The sequence below is a fragment of the Taudactylus pleione genome, unplaced genomic scaffold (genome assembly GCF_031769625.1).
Source record: "Taudactylus pleione unplaced genomic scaffold, aTauple2 ptg000407l, whole genome shotgun sequence".
NCBI lineage: Eukaryota > Metazoa > Chordata > Amphibia > Anura > Myobatrachidae > Taudactylus > Taudactylus pleione.
In genome coordinates, this window is record NW_028284809.1 from 4,201,407 (window position 1) to 4,218,314 (window position 16,908).

The following is a 16,908-nucleotide window of genomic DNA, read 5'->3' on the forward strand; positions in this document are numbered from 1 at the left end:
AAGTCAATTTCGCTAGTTTTTAAGTTTGTACCCCCACTTTTTCGCCCACTTTTTCAAATTGCTTTTTTTTTGGGGTGTTCCTCACTTTTTTTTAGTTTTTTTTTTTTTCGCAGTTATTCTTTGGGGGGCTGTCCCAAGAGTGCTGACTGTTTTCCCCACCTTTGCACCCCAAAATAGCGATTTTGCACTCTCTCTCCACCTATTCAGAGGCAAATCTCTTTCGCCTATTACATTGCATTGTGTTTACGCTTACGCGAAAAGCGGATGGAATTGAATACGGAGATAAGTTTCTGCCTGACGAAAAGTTGCAATTGGCGATACTTTATCGCGGATCTCAGCTTTTCGCTTCGAAGCTGGAAGTGCCGGAAACAGGCATTTTATATTTTTCTTACCTAATTTGGGCGATTTCTTTTTGCTCAGCACAGTGATCTTTCTATTAAAGCTATCATTTGCAGGTGTCCTAAGAAGGTCATCTCTTCTTATAGCAATGTGTGCAGATTCGGGTATGTGTCCGTTTCCGTGCTCTGACGTGGTCCCACCTGCTTTCACTTTCAGACAGGTTCTGGGCGCTGCAGGATACCAGTGCTATGGAATACCTGTTATATTTCACACTAGCTGGGGTACTCGGCGTTGCCCGAGTTTGAAGAATGGACCTTGAAGTACACCTGCAGCCTTCATTTTTTTTTTACATTGTCCTCGTCTATAACCCCATCCATTGATCCTGAAAAGGACTCCACTGTTTGCTAACATGGTTTTAGCCCCGAAATTGACATATCTATATATTTATATAGCGTATTTAGACAATGCTGTTTGTCTTTCCATTAGGAGCCAGACTATGCTGCGTGCCTAGCTTCATCAGCAGATGAGTGAGCTAGCCTTGCATGGACTGATTCTCTCTCTTAAGTGGCTGCCTGTCTCTCCTGTTGAGCTGCCGAGCGTGCTTGTACATCCTCTGAGGTCTCCTCACGTCTTGCCTCTCTCTTTCTTCTAGCAGCTGAGGAGCTGACACCCAGACTGGATGGGTTTATCATTGGCGTGGCTACTCTGAAATTTAGGGGTCAATCCAATTAGGTGCGAGTAGCGAGTTTGTTTCATGAAACTCGACGACTTTGCGCGAATGCGCGCACCCGAGAATCGTCCAATCCAATTAAAGATGCCTATTCGTGGTACTTGCAGCGGAGGTTTGTGAATTGACTGCCAAATGCGATGTGAGAAAAGTGCATGAAAAAGTGGTGAAACTTTTTTTTTCAATTAAAAATTATTGTAATTAGATTTGGGGTGCCTAAACTAATGAAAAAGTTGATTTGGGGTAATTTGAGGACTTTTTTTTTTTTTTGCCCCCAAATAATGACACGTAATTATTGGACTCATTAAGCTAATTGGAAACTTCCAATTGCCTAATTATTGATTAGGGGGTGTCCAAGGAGTTCAGCACAGGGTCCTGACATTTTAACCTTAAAATAAAGATGTTTGTTTCCATCTCACACCCTCAGGTAGGTGCGAATGGAAAAATGCAAATTCACTCTGACTGCTTCAGTGCGAGTTGCTAATTGGATTGCAAATTCGAAAAGAAAATAGCAACTAATTCAATTCACAATTCGCACCTAATTGGACTGACCCCTAATATCCCTTTTACACCGGAGCTAAAACCCGGGTTATTGCAGGGTTAACCAGGGCAGCTCCTTGGTGTAAAAGGGGTGAGGGTTGGATCGCCGAGTCGAGTGACCCGGCAATCCAACCCAGGTAACTAGCAGGGTTTAACACGGGAGTAGCCCGTGAAACCCTGCTGTGTGTACAGCGCACTCCGGGTCTTGATGACCTGCAGTGCGCCGCAAGCCGGACGATTGGTCCGGCTTCAGTGGCGCTTGGAGATGACGTCATCTCCAAGCGTCCACTTTCACTCAGGAAAAGCCGGGTCTATGCAGACCCGACTGCGGGAATTTCCCGAGTCGGCGCCGCCGAAATTCCGGGTCTGATCCGGATAGGAACCCTGTTCCAACTCCGGGTCAGACCCGGAATTTTGGTGGAGAAGGGGTATAAGTCTGTGGTTGTGCTTTAATAGTGAATGCTTCTGGTAGGAACCACACTTTTGAAGGCTGAGATGTGAAAAGAACAAAACTTAGTTTGAATGTGATATACAAAAGGGGGAAAGCTTTGACAAGGAACACTGAAGTCATTCACACCCGGATAACAATGCAATTTAGGAGTAAATGACCGTGAAGGCAGGCATGTTTTCTGTGTGAAATGGGGTCTATCAGGAGCAGAGTGACTTACAGGACAGAAATCAGCATACAGTAGCTTCCCAAATTACTGCGGTTTCAGAGATCAGTGCAGAACAGAAATCATTGCGGAGCAGAAACCTCTGCAGAACAACATTAGAGAGCATGGCATATGGATATGTGCTTGGAAGAAATGAGTAACTGTCAGTGCAGGTGCAGTGTGACAGTTGATCCTCCGACTCACTGCTCTTCTGTTGGAGCTCTGCCTGCCCCCCCCCCACTGGTACATAGCCTGTGTCTTCAGATCAGTGCAGTTTTAGGCACTGGAAGACATCCTGAGCAAACTACGGGTCATTTAGCCCCGCCCCCTCCACACAGACCCGTGAATCGCTGGGTTTTCCTGTAAAGGGGGCGGGGACTGACAGCTATATACTGGCCCCACCCCCCAAAGCTGAGAGCAGCAGGTTCGGTAAGTATGGGGCACACCCCCGGAGTGATGCAATCGGGATTTCCCGATAGGCCACGTCCCCTTCTCGGGCACGTAAGGGGGGGCTATGGTGTGCGCACCAGGTGTCACCAGACCCAGTGACACCTCTGCGCACTCACACACACTCTCTCCCTCACTTATTATATAGGTTTCATTGCAATGATCACTTTAATAAGAGGCACAGTCTATTTTTAGATAGTCTTTGGTATACGTGGCTGCTAGAATTGTGCATTAGTCATTATGTTGTGGACAAAACAATAACTTGCTCTCAGCCCCTGAAAAAGTGCTCTAGCCTAAAAGGATCCTGAATAAGAATTATCTGATATAATAGAGCCAGCAGTGCAAGGCACCTAAATATTTACAATTGGGAAAGAATAATATATTAAGGAAGGCTCATTGAGTTATTTCTTCAAGGATATCACCAGTTGAGACCTAACTGCTGTGCAGGGGTCTTGCGGGGATACATTGTGGTTCCAATTTAAATGTAAAAATAAAGGAAAAATAATAAGTAATACACTTTATTATAGTGTTCCCTTTACATGTTTATATGTTAAACATAACTTCAATTTAGGAAGTTTCATTGTACTGGTTCACTACTGCCCCCCCCCTCCCCAAATTATTCACATTAAGGCTGGAGCCATGAGGAGCTCTCGCACCCGGGTCTAATAGTTATATTCTTTTTAATCATTGCATTGGAAACAATCTGTACAGATCCAGCAAGTTGGAAAATATGCTTGTATCAGGTGATTCGCCTATCCAGGTAGGTCATGTGACAAGGGGGCGGGGCCTGTTTACATAGGACAGTCGGATAAATCCAGTGGGTTCAAAATGTATCCACCGACGTTTTCCTGAGTAGTCCTCCACTTTCATCAGCAAACTGGGTAGTTAAATTGCCCCTGGAACAGAGGTGGCTTTCCTTGTAGCCTAATTGTAGGAGCGCTGTCTGGGCACCTTCCTCTAACAACAGCGTGTAATGACGTGGCCGAAGGGAATGATGGACTCATCTGTGAATCTGTCCCACAGAGTAATCGCTGCTCGTAGTAATCAGACTTCTGGGAGAGTTTTACTCACAAACAATTATTGTAAACTGTACGAGTACAGCGTGAGGCTCGCAGACTGCACGGTTCTCAGTGCCCAGGCGGTCGTGCCAGTGACAAGGGCAAGCTCTCCCTTAGAAGATCCCCATGGAGATTGCTCAGGGTTCTTTGAGGTCGTTAAATGTTGGGAAAATGGTCAAATTTGTGGGCCCGGGGCTTGTTCTTCCCCTCGGGAGCAGGAGACACGCCATTGCCAGGAATATGAGGCAGCAGCTGGGTCTGCAAGGAAAAAGGAGAAGGAAATATAAGTAACTCCGAGGCCACAGAGATGTGTCTGGGCCGAAAATGATTCTGAAGTGTCCCGTGGACATAGAGGTTATTGCTATGCTATTTATTTTTCGTAGTTATGTGAAATATTCATTACATCGTATAGGAATATACCACAGCAGTAAAAGTGTAACAATTGGAACTAATTAGGCCATGCCCCCCCGCCCAAACTCTTCAGATGATCAAAGTGATCCCCCCCCAGGTGCACCGAAGCACTAGACCGTCCCTTTTCCTGGTCAGGACTGCTGAGAGACATCTATGCACTGTAGTCCTTAAGCTGAAATCTGTTTCCCTTCGGTCCCAAGAGGACCCTGTCCGGTTCCGTAGTCAGGCAGCTGTGAACATTCGCTGCAGAGACTGCTGGGTAAGTACTCCTCAAAATACTCCTAGTACTCCTAGGGAATATACATTTGAACTAAGACAAACATGAACATCCTCAAAGCAATTGCAATCAAATAAAGAAATTGTGATAACACTATTATCGTCCCTCTGTCCTCTGTCCTCTGCCTGACCTGCAATCTCAAAGCCGTACAGTCAACACACATGTATTATTACCTGCTGCCTCCGCCTCGCCTTTCCCTTCCGCCTCTCCGGCTCCTCGCGGGTGGGGTTTAAGTAATTACTCTCCAGGAGCTGCTCGCAGGACAGTCTGTCGTCAGGGTTCATTCGCAGACATCCCTACAAAGAGGAGCCAGAGGTATGACAGGGCCTGGACTGGGATAAAACACTGAGCGCAGCATGCAGTTGCTAACACATACCTGCTGCCAGAGGACACAAGGAGGTACTTTATTTTACATATATAGGATGATTGGGCCGGATTCCGCTGTACAAAATGCAGATATTTACGCAGTTGAGCGATTATTCGTAAACCGTGCGTGCGTAAGTCGCACAGCGCATGAGGTACCGTAGTCGCCCAAAGCGTCAATTTACTCTCAATGAGATTGACAGTCAGGAGGCATTAGGGGGCGGTAATGAACGGTGGGGGGGGGGCAAAGAACGCAACTGTTTCGGGGGCGTATCACATCTTGACTGATCTGCGGCCGATGCTGCGTCTTTGTACGCAGATGCTGCAACATTTTACGCAGATGTTTTACGCATATGTTTGGATTTGCGGCGGCTGCGTCATTTGTATATTTTCGCATAGCAGCTGCGTACACATACGCGGTGGCAGCAGTGGCATTAGCGTAGAACTCAGGCCCAAGGCGTTGTCTCACAGCAGGTGCCGTTGTGTGTCGTACAGTGGGCAAACATATGGCTATTGTCAAGACTTAGCAAAGCTGTCACAAGGTGGCGCCAGAGGTTGGGGGACAGAACAGATGAGGGCTGCGTCTGTGGGTAAAAGATGTCAGGGGATGATTCAAGAGCCCGGGGAACATAATTCTGTGGCAATAATTGCCCAATGTATTTGTCAGTACGTCTCTCATCAGGCACAACATTCCCCTCACTATGGTGCTGACTCAGAGACACATACAAGTCCATTTTGCGGCTGGAGACGGCGCTTTTTCGCACTGCGCATAACCACGTAATGTAACAATCTTCACGTCAGCCAGGTGTACTGAGGTTCCAGGTAAATGGACGGTATGCCGGTGGGTGACAGACTTGCAGCTCTTTTGTCTTGCATACTATATAAAAATTGGGATTATGGCACAAAATGACAGAATAGCCAATCACAGAGGGTGGCAGAGGGGAGTTTAGCGTGTGCGTTTACCTTCATGAAGCTCATAGCCATAGGCTGCGTATTGGGGAACTTTTCCTGGAGGGTCTCCTGTGGAAGATATGATTGTAATTGGCAAAACAGATTTAAACCCAAATTTATATCGAGCAGCGGTGACACTTTATAGCAGGTTTATCATGTCGCCCACAATTCTCAGCCTTGGAGAGAGATAAAGTACCAAGCAATCAGCTCCTGACACTTTACAGGTTGTGTTTGAAAAATGTCAGGAGCTGATTGGTTGGTACTTTATCTCTCTTCAAGGCTTCGTACATCTACCCCATAATGTCCTAGAAATACCGGGGGCTGGGGATTATGATAATGCTAATGATTTACTGTTATTAACTTGAAAAGTGTTTAAAATAACTAGGCGCCTCCCGCCATCTTTAGAAAAAATCAGGAACCAAAATCTTCCCAAACCACACCCCCAATCTGCCTAACCACGCCCTCTATCCAAACCACCATGTTCCTTATAATAGAAGCCACTGTCTACCCTGTATTGCAAAAGTAACATTTCTGACGCCTTTAGTGGCTGTAGCTCTATACAGAGTATATTGTCTGTCTGCTCCATTCATTACTAGGATAATACAGAACCTGCGCCAGGCTAGAACTCACCGACAGGTAGGTCTGTTCCCTACTTTCTGATCACATGACAGGAAGTGTGCGTATACAATAGTAGTGTACCTACCACATCGTCCGGGTCAGGCTCAGGGATGCTGACTCCATTGAAGAACTGGTTACTGTGGAAAATGTACTGGTGCCTGGGGATGAGTTTTCCTGAGAGAAAGGTAGGGTGGACAGACATATAACATTACTAATAAACCCAAAAATTCTCTAAGCGACCACTGTGTTTTTGTGTAGAAGTATAAAGTGTACTGTGAATACTGTGAATATTTTCTTCCATCAATCATTAGAATTCTGCTATAAATGACCGGTAGAGTGCTGATATATGACAAAAAGCTCAAATGGCAAATCAATGCATGTCAGTTATTTGCACTAAAACTTGCTATGATATCATTGGCTATGCCCCCATGTGTTGAGTTGAACGCAAATCGGCCATATGTGCTACCGCATTGTGGGTGAGATTTATCAAATCTTGGGAAGAGATAAAGTGGAAAAAGACAAAGTACTAGCCAATTAGCTCCTAACTGTAATTTTCTAGTACAGCCTATAACATGGCAGTTAGGGGCCGGTTGGTTTGTACTTTCTCTCTCTCCACTGTATCTCTCTCCAAGGCTTAGTACATCTCCCCCACAGTTTGTAACATGGCAGTTAGGAGCCGATTGGTTGGTACTTTATCTCATTCCACTTTATCGCTCTCCAAGATATGATAAATCTCCCCCTGTGTGCATAGTTGTATTTTGCCGTGCTCTCATCCCCTATGTGTATGATCATTTTGCTACTTTTCATATACTTGGTGAAATTGTACTTGCATATGCCCATAACTGGGGAATACGCAATGCAAGATCAGTACGTTCAGCTCTGCAGCATCCACTGGGCAGGTTATGGCACAAAAAGAGTAACACATACAGTATACCCTGATAGCCAACAACAGCCCACAGCCTGGCGTTCCTGAGCTCAGGTGCCACCTCTTTAGCTCCAGCCTTCAGCTATACTAATGATGTAAGCAGGTGCGGGCCAGTGCATCACCAGGCTCCATAGTGCCATATGGGGATGTCCTGGCTCCAGCCACATGGAGTCCTCCTGCTCTGCTCTCAAATAGAGCTAAGCGAGAGCCTCTCTGAGCATTCTCTGAAGAAAGTAAGACGTAGGCCTGGAATGGCTGAGAGCCCACAGGGCAACATGGCTGCCGACCATGGAAGTGACAGGGCATGGGAGTTGCTGTCTATTTGATGTTGCTCTGTTTTCCCTACCAAGGGTCCTGATGATCAGGTAGAGCTGGTCCACGTCAGATTTCCCTGGCCACAGAGGCTGCCCAGACAGCAGCTCAGCGAAGACGCACCCGATGGCCCACACATCCACGGCTGCTCCGTACTGTGTGTCCCCAACCAGCAGCTCGGGGGCCCGGTACCAGCGAGTGGCCACGTAATCGGTGTAATCGTCACCCGGCCGAGCTGCGAAGAAAAAACAAAAATAACTAATGGGACTCATCTGCTCCCCTTTCTGCTGCCATTTTCCTGCCTAATAATGCCAGCGGCTCTAGTATGTAAATGAGGGGGAGGAGACAGGGGCAGGAGCTGCTGGTACAGAAATCCTCCCACTGACGCTTCTCAGACATGTGGACAAATCCTTACCTGATCATAGAAAGAAATCGGTGTCATCATATTGTGGGCGGTGGACCCCTGGAATAAAACTGCATATACGCCCGGAAATTACACTTACTTAGGATTCTGGCAAAGCCGAAGTCGCACAGCTTTATAACCCCTTGTTTAGTCAGCAGGATGTTCTCAGGTTTGACGTCCCTGTGAATGCACTGCCGGGGAAGAAGAGGTCACAGCCAATAAATACTGTATAGGAAACATGGCAAAACCACTGACATCTCCCTGCTCAGTATATGAATAGTGACATCTCCCTGCTCAGTATATGAATAGTGACATCTCCCTGTTCAGTATATTAATAACGGGATGTAGTTATCGCGGCCGCCAGTCTCAATCACGACGCTGTAAGCCGGGGCGGAATCGGTATGATCCCGACAGCGGCTGCCCGACATGGGTGAAAATCCCGATCGTCCCTAAGGTAAGTACAGACTAACCTAATTCCCTCCCCTAACCCTCCCTTAGGGGTGCCTAACCCTAACCCCCCCTTCCCCGCCGCCTAAACCTAAGTCCCCCGAGGGGGTGCCTAACCCTAAATCCCCCCCAGGGGTGCCTAACCCTCCCTCCCCCTAGCCTAACCCTAACCTCCTGGGGGGGTGCCTAACCCTAAGTCTCCCCCGGAAGCCCTAAACTTAGCCCTCCCCCCTCCGCACGGCTGTCCGCGCCCGGCATTCCTTCGATCGGGATGCCGGGCGTCGGTGAAATGACAGGCGTCTAGATTTAGACGCCTGTCATTTAACCCTTGCCGGGATAAAGCATTCGGGAAGCCAGCTGTCGGGATTAGGTCCGCCAGCTTCCCGACTGCATATCGCCGGGGTGTCCTTAGTGTTAGCCGCTGGGGGGAGGGTTAGGTTTGGGGGGGGGGTTAGGGTCAGACACCACTGGGGGGTTAGGTACTAAGGAGAGAGGGTTAGGTTTAGGCACGAAGGGGGAAAACTTAAGTTTAGGCACTAACGGGAAGGGTTAGGGTGCGGAGTGGGTTAGGGTTAGGCTACAAGAAGGGGGGGTTAGGGGGAGAAGGGGGGAGGGAAGGTATGCTTACCCTACCCCTCGGGATACCATTGATCGGAAGCTGCTGTCGGTATTGTGACAGGAGGCGTCCCGACAGCCGGCTTTACATACTTATTACATTAATAACGTCCTCGCTTGGTTGCTCTGAAATCACTTTTTTACCAAGTCTATCAGCACAACAGCTTATCAGTATATTAGCTGGAAACAGTGAGCCCCCCGTATCGCTGGGAGAACCTGCCTGGGTCACTGCTGTGTATGGTCCATCTATCTGTCACCCTGCTCTGTAAGCCTGTCTGTCATTGTAACACAGCGTGCCTCCTGGTATACTACGTAGAAAGAAATTGCGCAGCTGTTGGCGCTCGGTACACTTACGTTGTTCCTGTGGCAGAAACTCACAGCCTGCAGTATCTGCAGCACAATGTTCTTGGTCATGGCGTCAGGAACCCTGAAACAGAAGCCCAGGAAGGGTCATGGTGATGTCCAGCTGCAGAGGCCGCACCAGGATACGCTGTGTACTGGGAGATGGGGTAACGCAGCCCGGAATGGGACATATAAGGATATTAGAAGGCACTGAGACGTTCTGCATAAGGCAGCAGGAGAGGCAGGATTATATAGAGCACGGATCTCCAAACTAGGCTCTGCTATCCTGAGATGTCACAGTAGGGGCTGCATTATACCTTATAACACGTTAGTAGTAGATTTTGGCCCTTGAAAAACCTGGAACGAGACACTTCCAACAGAGACGGCACCACGACACCGGTCTTCACTATCCCTTTGCCAAATCCGGCAAACCAGGTGTTACATCAAATAATGCTCATTGCAATGTGAGTGATTTTATTTTAGAACAGGCCAGATACACGAGGACCTGTCCTGCACGTAGGTGACGTAGAATATGGGAGGGGGAGGCTGATGTGTTGTTTTTTTTAATTTAAATCGGAAGGGTATTTAGGTCTGTCTCCAGTGACAGCCACGTGGGTACAGGTTGCTATGTACTAACCCGTTTGGATGCTTTTCCAGCTCGTTAAGAACGGTGTGATCACAGTATTCAAAGACCAGGTGCAGCTTCCTCTTCCTGCGGAAAACCTCCAGCAGGTTCACCAGGTTGCTGTGTTTCAGTTGCTGCAATAAACAAGGTGCCAGGAGTTACAGGAGGTTCAGGAAACATCTATACTAACTACATGAATGGAGGCAGCAGGAAGCCACAGAGTTATATAGTAGGAGGAGCAGGGTCCCCAGCAGCACAGAGTATATCAGGAGAGGAGTGATGTGTCAGTGAGGACAGGGCTGCATGTGACAGGGGCAGTGACATGATGTGAGGAGGGGAATGGAGGCAGCAGGAAGCCAAAGACTGAGAGTTATATAGTGGAAAGAGCAGGATCCCCCAGCAGCACAGAGTATATCAGGAAATGAGTGATGTACAGTATTATTGAGGACAGGGCTGCATGTGACAGGGGAAGTGACACGAAGTGAGGAGGAGAATGGAGGCAGCAAGAAGCCACAGACTGAGAGTTATATAGTGGAAGGAGCAGGATCCCCCAGCAGCACAGTTATATTGTGGAAGGAGATTTCCCAGTAGCACAGAGTATGTCAGGAGATGAGTGATGTGTTAGTGAGGGGTTGGGTACATAGTGGGAGGAGCAGGGCCCCCAGCAGCACAGAGTATATCAGGAGATGAGTGATGTGTTAGTGAGGACAGGGCTGCATGTGACAAGGACAGTGACATGAAGTGAGGAGGAGAATGGAGGCAGCAAGAAGCCACAGACTGAGAGTTATATAGTAGGAGGAGCAGGGTTCCCCAGCAGCACAGAGTATATAAGGAGATGAGTTATGTGACAGGGGCAGTGGCATGACTAGGCTGCATGTGACAGGGGCAGTGACATAATGTGAGGAGGGGAATGGAGGCAGCAGGAAGCCAAAGACTGAGAGTTATATAGTGGAAAGAGCAGGATCCCCCAGCAGCACAGAGTATATCAGGAAATGAGTGATGTACAGTATTATTGAGGACAGGGCTGCATGTGACAGGGGATGTGACACGAAGTGAGGAGGAGAATGGAGGCAGCAAGAAGCCACAGACTGAGAGTTATATAGTGGAAGGAGCAGGATCCCCCAGCAGCACAGTTATATTGTGGAAGGAGATTTCCCAGCAGCACAGAGTATATAAGGAGATGAGTTATGTGACAGGGGCAGTGGCATGACTAGGCTGCATGTGACAGGGGCAGTGACATAATGTGAGGAGGGGAATGGAGGCAGCAGGAAGCCAAAGACTGAGAGTTATATAGTGGAAAGAGCAGGATCCCCCAGCAGCACAGAGTATATCAGGAAATGAGTGATGTACAGTATTATTGAGGACAGGGCTGCATGTGACAGGGGAAGTGACACGAAGTGAGGAGGAGAATGGAGGCAGCAAGAAGCCACAGACTGAGAGTTATATAGTGGAAGGAGCAGGATCCCCCAGCAGCACAGTTATATTGTGGAAGGAGATTTCCCAGTAGCACAGAGTATGTCAGGAGATGAGTGATGTGTTAGTGAGGGGTTGGGTACATAGTGGGAGGAGCAGGGCCCCCAGCAGCACAGAGTATATCAGGAGATGAGTGATGTGTTAGTGAGGACAGGGCTGCATGTGACAAGGACAGTGACATGAAGTGAGAAGGAGAATGGAGGCAGCAAGAAGCCACAGACTGAGAGTTATATAGTAGGAGGAGCAGGGTTCCCCAGCAGCACAGAGTATATAAGGAGATGAGTTATGTGACAAGGGCAGTGGCATGACTAGGCTGCATGTGACAGGGGCAGTGACATAATGTGAGGAGGGGAATGGAGGCAGCAGGAAGCCACAGACTGAGAGTTATATAGTGGAAGGAGTAGGGACCCCCAGCAGCACAGAGTATGTCAGGAGATGAGTGATGTGTTAGTGAGGGGTTAGGTACGGGATGTCGACACTCAGGATCCCAGCAGTGAAAATCCAGACGCTGGTATCCCCACTAGGTTACAATCCTGACACCTTAGAGGTAAGTAAGCTTACCCAAACCCATAACCCTACACCTCCGTCCCTACACCCTAAACCTAATTCCCCCATAGTGCCTAACCCTAATGCTCCACCCCCCTAATGCCTAACCCCAACTATCCCCTAGTGCCTAACCCTCCACCTAACCCTAATACTTACCGTCGGGATGTCGGCACCAGTATTCTGACAGGTGTTGGGAAACCGATGCCAGTATTCTAAGCACCACCATCCCGACTGTCAGTATAATGACTACATCCCGTTAGTGAAGTGAGGACAGGGCTGCATGTGACAGGGGCAGTGACATGATGTGAGGAGGAGAATGGAGGCAGCAGGAAGCCACAGACTGAGAGTTATATAGTGGGAGGAGCAGGGTCCCCAGCAGCACAGAGTATATCAGGAGATGAGTGATGTGTGAGGACAGGGCTGCATGTGACAGGGGCAGTGATATGAAGTGTGGAGGAGAATGGAGCCAGCAAGAAGCCACAGACTGAGAGTTATATAGTGTGAGGAGCAGGGTACCCAGCAGCACAGAGTATATCAGGAGATGAGTGATGTGTTAGTGAGGACAGGACAGCATGTGACAGGGGCAGTGACATTATGTGAGGAGGGGAATGGAAGCAGCAGGAAGTCACAGACTGAAGGAACAGGGTCTCCAGCAGCCCAGAGTATATCAGGAGATGAGTGATGTGTTAGTGAGGACAGGGCTGCATGTGACAGGGGCAGTGACATGATGTGAGGAGGGGAATGGAGGCAGCAGGAAGTCACAGACTGAAGGAACAGGGTCTCCAGCAGCACAGAGTATATCAGGAAATGAGTGATGTGTTAGTGAGGACAGAGCTGCATGTGACAAGGACAGTGACATGAAGTGAGGAGGAGAATGGAGGCAGCAAGAAGCCACAGACAGAGTTGTAAAGTGGAAGGAGCAGGATCCCCAGCAGCATAGAGTATATCAGGAGATGAGTGATGTGTTAGTGAGGACAGGGCTGCATGTGACAAGGACAGTGACATGAAGTGAGGAGGAGAATGGAGGCAGCAAGAAGCCACAGACAGAGTTGTAAAGTGGAAGGAGCAGGATCCCCAGCAGCATAGAGTATATCAGAAGATGCGTGATGTTATAGCAATATCAGGGCTGTATGTGACAGGGGCAGTGACATGATATGAGGAAGGAAATGGAGGCAGCAGGAAGCCATAGACTGATAGTTATATAGTGGGAGGAGCAGTGTACCCAGCAGCACAGAGTATATCAGGAGATGAGTAAAGTGTTAGGACAGGGCTGCATGTGACAGGGGCAGTGACATTGTGAGGAGGGGAATGGAGGCAGCAGGAAGCCACAAGCTGAGAGTTATATAGTTTAAGGAGCAGGGTCCACCAGCAGCACAGAGTATATCAGGAAATGAGTGATGTGTTGATGAGGACAGAGCTGCATGTGACAGGGTCAGGGATATCATGTGAGCAGGGGAATAGAGGCAGCAGGAAGCCACAGACTGACAGTTATTAAGTGGTAGAAGCAGGGCCTCCAGCAGCACAGAGTATAACAGGTATGAGTTAGTGGGAACAGGGCTGCATGTGACAGGGGCAGTGACATGATCTGAGGGGAATGGAGGCAGCAGGAAGCCACAGACTGACAGTTATATAGTGGTAGGAGCAGGGTCCCCCAGCAGCACAGAGTACATCAGGAGATGAGTGATGTGTTAGTGAGGACAGGGCTGCATGTGACAGGGGCAGTGACATGATTTGAGGAGGGAAATGGAGGCAGCAGGAAGCCACAGACTGAGAGTTATATAGTATAAGTAGCAGAGTCCCCCAACTGATCTATGAAGATTCTTGTGTCAAGTCCATCTCTATGTGGAACATACTCAACACATCTAATTTGTCATTTTACTTCACCCATTGTCTGCATGTAAAAAAAATTCAATAAAAAGTGCATGATAAAGACCTCACCTTTAACATACGGATTTCACGTAAGGCAATCTTTTTAATGACAGGATCATCCTCCGACTCAACAAACTTCTTGATGGCTACTACTTGCCCGGTCTCCTTATTCCGACACTTGAAGACCACCCCGTAAGATCCTTCACCAATCTTGGCCAACTTCTCGTACTTCTCCATGGCTGGAGTGCAATGGCAGTCTACCTCTCCAACTATATTAAGGTGTTCTACCAGCTAGAATATCATGTGTATAGTTGTTAGGTATACGGACTGTATAATTCTGCAATATACAACAATTTGCAAGTAGCACAGGTGGGCTATAACCCAGAGCTGACAATCAGAGGTTAGCACTCATTGCTTAAAGAGTGATTTGTTCTTGGTCAAAGAATGCTATTGGAAATACATAGCTACCAATCACATTCCACCTTCTATATTTACCATCCAATCACATGCTGCCTTCTCTGCCTACCATCCAATCACATGCCGCCCTCACTGGCCATTTGTCAGATACAGCTGTTACACTGGCTGTATATACATTCTGATGATTAAAAAGGCAGCCGCAAGGAAGTTATTGTTGGATTAAAGAGACAAAGTCACTGCTATCCTTTCATTCAAAGCAAACAACAGCTGCGCTTCTGCTATTTTGGAATCAAGAATACTTGTCTTGTCGATTGTAGCCCTTTATGCAAAGTCATGAGAAACTCGCAGGGAATGAGACTGATGAATTAGCAATAATGAATGTTCCCATCATTATTATATACCATTTCATAGGTATTAAATTACATGGATTTCTATTGTCAATATACACAGTATTGACCCATGAATGCAGCCCGTACAGAGGGTTTCCCTTTCCTAAATTACTTTCTAAAGCCCCATCACCCCCCTCCCCTGGTAATGTATTGAAAGACTCAACCTATAATGTTATTGTTTGTTTATCCTATTTACATCTACACTGATGGTGCAATTATGTCCTGACCACTTATCCTTATTTATCCCTCGCCATCTCCCAGAGGGCAGGCATTAAACGCATGAAGTACGGGTAAATGTCACAGTATCGTTGCCACAGGACGTCCCTGGGAATTACACAGTCCTGTCGCTGGGTTTCACCAACATCAAAAATAAATAAAATAAAAACAGTAAAAAGCAGAGAATGAAGTAATCTATCCCGCAGGCCTCAAATATCCCTCCTGCCATAACCCTGCCATGTCACCGGGCGGATACAACATCATTTTCTGTTTATTTGTGGCCGTGATCAAACAGCGATAAAATCTGTGTCAATATTTGTCGGCAGCAGAGACCGCAGGCGGCGCGACTCGTGTTGTGGTGGAAGTAAATTATAGCCGTCATTTCACTAAACAATGACAACTCTACATGACATGTCCCTGCCGGATATTCCAGAATCAATGCAAAACAAAGCATCAGAATTACAGAGTGGGAAGAAAAGTGGAAAAATAACAAAAGTTCCTGATAAAATGAAATTATTATCACAATATACTGGTCTTAGCCTCCGAATATGACAAAGGGGGACGCGGGCAAAATACGCTTAAAACTCATAACTGCAAAGTAACTTTTATACTTCGTCACCCACATCCGAGTCATGCAAATAAAGTGACTTATATCGATTATTTATGCATACTACAGAGCATATTTGTGTTACAGCAATTAATACACACCATGAGATATACAAGTATATATTCTGGTGTTTATAAGATACCAGTTTCACCATGCGTACACAAAAGACAAAGTTGAAACACCCTACAACCCTACATCCGCATTATATAATGTGCAATGTAAAATATTATTAAGTACGTCACCCACTGGCTGGTGCAATCCCAGAGGAGGCGGCTGTCCCCAAGAATGTGATAGAATCCCAGTGTCACCTGTGGCCAGTCACTATAAATTCTCCACCAGCAGCCCTGGCAGTAATGGGAGTCTATGGGTTGCCCGGGGCAACCGTGTACAGGCTGCAGGGGAAAGCACTAGGCCGGGACGGCCTCCCTCCCTCCCTCTTGCTTTTTGTTTGCAATGTCAGACAAGGAGTTTCTATGGTGACACTGGTATGTAGGCCTAGGATCGCATTCAGGGCCTCTCCTGAGTCCTGACAGCATTCACAGTGCAGGACCCATGCAAATCTCTCACAAGGAACTTGTTATAGTTGTGCCACCAAATCCTGATTGTGTACATAATACATTATACATATGTATTTATTTGGCTGTGCAGCCAGCAGGCTGCCACCTGTTTGTGGTCTTCTGAATATATCACTTTGTATCTGTGTTATACAAATAGTATATTGCTTGGTAAGCAATGCATATTGCAAATACAACAAATAGAACTGTGGTTCTCAAACTCAGTCCTCAGGACCCCACATATTAAGGGGCATATGTATCAAAGCTTGATGTGAGATAAAACTGTGTGATATATATCACCAACCAATCAACTTCTAACTTACATTTGGCAGGATGTGTTTAAGAAATGATAGTTTGGCGCTGATTGGTTGGTGATATATATTTCACAATTTTATCTCACATCAAGCTTTGATACATATGCCCCTAAGGCCCGCATTCAATTTGGAGCAAAAAGCCGTTTTCGCGCGATTTCGGCGAAACTTTTTCGCGGGTGACGTCATTTTCGCCTGTTTTGGTTTTACCCCGTATTCAATTTGAAGGACTTTCTGCCTACGCGGAAAGTCAATGCAATGTACCAGGTGAAAAAGTTTCGCCTATGAATAGCAAGCGGAAAAAAGTGCAGAATTGGGGTTTTGGGGTGCAACGTTGCGGGAACCCCCCTGCAGTCTTCAGACAGTCCCCCAAAGGTAAACTGTGTAAAAAAAAATGTAAAAAACACTTAAGGACTCCCTAAAAAATGACTTTGAAAAAGTTGGGGTACAAAGTTAAAAACTAGCGAACTTGA

The 16,908-nt window shown here is 47.2% G+C and overlaps 1 protein-coding gene across 2 annotated transcripts; it reads right to left on the minus strand.

Annotated features, from left to right (window-relative positions):
- Positions 1-3,242: 3,242 nt before the first annotated feature.
- LOC148506391 (cyclin-dependent kinase-like 4) lies at positions 3,243-15,988 on the minus strand. Of its 2 annotated transcripts, none has more exons than XM_088446856.1 (10): positions 15,817-15,988; positions 14,011-14,232; positions 10,066-10,187; positions 9,441-9,513; positions 8,125-8,215; positions 7,656-7,856; positions 6,470-6,558; positions 5,779-5,835; positions 4,626-4,748; positions 3,243-4,022 (listed from the first exon to the last, which is right to left on the minus strand). In XM_088446856.1, exons 2-10 carry the CDS (start codon positions 14,176-14,178, stop codon positions 3,921-3,923), a joined length of 1,026 nt encoding a protein of 341 aa, XP_088302982.1. In that variant the 5' UTR covers positions 14,179-14,232; positions 15,817-15,988; the 3' UTR covers positions 3,243-3,920. The 2 variants fall into 2 exon arrangements, with proteins under 2 accessions (XP_088302982.1, XP_088302983.1); XM_088446857.1 differs by having other exon boundaries at positions 15,813-15,988.
- Positions 15,989-16,908: the final 920 nt, after the last annotated feature.

Bases quoted from the DNA above. Each gene is read 5' to 3' on its own strand.
- LOC148506391 (XM_088446856.1), bottom strand. From the start codon at position 14,178: ATGGAGAAGTACGAGAAGTTGGCCAAGATTGGTGAAGGATCTTACGGG. The intron at 9,514-10,065 runs GTTAGTACATAG...CTTCTGTTTCAG, and splicing joins CTGGAAAAGCATCCAAACGG to GGTTCCTGACGCCATGACCA. The intron at 4,023-4,625 runs GTAATAATACAT...TTTTCCTTGCAG, and splicing joins AGGCGAGGCGGAGGCAGCAG to ACCCAGCTGCTGCCTCATAT.